At 39.9% G+C, this 1,690-nt stretch overlaps 1 protein-coding gene across 18 annotated transcripts in view; it reads right to left on the reverse strand.

Annotated features, from left to right (window-relative positions):
- LOC116672840 (ELKS/Rab6-interacting/CAST family member 1) overlaps positions 1–1,690 on the reverse strand; it is a 119,260-nt gene that overhangs the window by 78,515 nt on the left and 39,055 nt on the right. For all 18 annotated transcript variants that reach the window (XR_004327657.1, XR_004327656.1, XR_004327655.1 and 15 more), the window contains one exon: positions 459–599. Coding sequence is in view for 13 of the 18 variants with exons in the window: in XM_032504765.1 (XP_032360656.1) it covers positions 459–599 (141 nt within the window). In the remaining 5 variants the exon portion in view is untranslated. The remainder of the gene's footprint in view (positions 1–458; positions 600–1,690) is intronic.

The following is a 1,690-nucleotide window of genomic DNA, read 5'->3' on the forward strand; positions in this document are numbered from 1 at the left end:
GCCTAACACTACGCTTACACTTGCTTATGCCTCCCAAGGGATTTGTGTGTTAAAATGCATTGCTTTGCTAAATGTTGGTGTTCTTTACATGGTTAACTGTAACTTTCCTGCAGTGCTGTCTGACTTCTGTAGGATGACTAAAGCAAAGACTGTGCTTACAAATGCTATGTCATCCTCTGCCTCCCCCTCTGTGCCTCTGCTGTGGTGTTTTGCATGAATCACAAAGGTTGAAGCAAGAAAAATTCAGCTCTAGTCAGTTTTCATTGGTTGTGAAGCATATCGTTCTCAAGGAAATGTGACTGTTTTATTGTTGTTGTCCTTCAACAGGAGGACCTTGGGAGGATCTAAGGTCTGTTCTATTGTGATAGATCAATCATGTTTCCTTGACAGGGACACAGAGAATGTGTTTTTCTGACTTATAGCACAGATATGCATGAATGTGTCTGTGTGTCTTCTACCTCACGGTCAGACAGGTCAGCCTGCAGATGGGACACTTTCTCCCTCAACTCCTTCAGCTCCTTCTTGCTAGACTCCATCTCGTCCCCTTTTTCTCTTTCCTCCCTCTCCCGCTGCTCCTTCAACCGCTCTATGATTCGCTCCTGGACATCAAGAAGGAGGAGGAGGAAGGGAATGAGGGATTGAAGGCAGAAGAACAGAGAACAGAAAGAGTCAAGGGAGGGGAGGAAGAGGAGAGAGAGAGAGGTAGTCAACGCTCCAACAGTTATTCACAGTCACTCAATATCAAGTTTCTATACTAATAACAGTCGCATTAAACTTTATGTACATGGCAGCTTTGACAGGATCTAACAGCCAACAGTGATTTTAGACACGTAATACGTCCTGGCACGAGATGTAATATTCACAACCACTAAAACATTATAGATGCTGTCCAGCTATAGAACAACGTAGTTCAAGCAAAAGTATAAAAGGTTCACACACACAAAAGCAGTGCGAAAAAGCCAAAAGAGTGTAATCTGGCTGTGCTTTGTGTGTGTCACTGTTACTGTACTGTAGTTCTATCTTTGTGAGGACCGATTCAAGTTTTCAGCCTTAAGAGGGATGGTCCTCTCTTCTCTAAAAAGCTGTTTCAGGACTAAGACTTAGTTTAGGGTTACGGTTGAAACTACTTATTTTTAATTATTAATTTTTTCCTTAAATTGAAAAATTATTGTTTGGTCTTCGAAACATAAAAATAGTGTAAAACACCCATCACAATTTCCATGAGCTTAATGAGGGTCCTCAAAAGTATTACACAATAACAGGTGATTGTGAATTATCGATATTCAGCTATATAAACAGAGTTAGTCATTTATAATGTATGCAAAGATAAAACTACAAAATTAAATAATAAACTATAAGAAAGCATGAAACAAAGTATGACACAAGGTAAAAACACTTAAAGGTAACAGGGAACAATGTGTGACAGAGAAAAGAAGTAATATAATGAAGAAAGCAAAAGGCGGATAAAAAGATGGAAAAATGGAAAAGAAAGGAAAGATAGCCAAAGGCACCAAAACAATACTATTAAATGGAAGAAAAGCTTGTGAAAGTCGCCTGAGTAAAGTTAGAGTCGTTGGACACCTCCACCTGCCAACACTCACACGTCTAGCTGACACCCGGAATATTAGTCAGTGGACAATTAATAACCCTGTTTCCTGTGTGTGTGTGTGTGTGTGTGTGTGTGTGTGTG

Source organism: Etheostoma spectabile, chromosome 23, assembly GCF_008692095.1.
Source record: "Etheostoma spectabile isolate EspeVRDwgs_2016 chromosome 23, UIUC_Espe_1.0, whole genome shotgun sequence".
Taxonomy (NCBI): domain Eukaryota; kingdom Metazoa; phylum Chordata; class Actinopteri; order Perciformes; family Percidae; genus Etheostoma; species Etheostoma spectabile.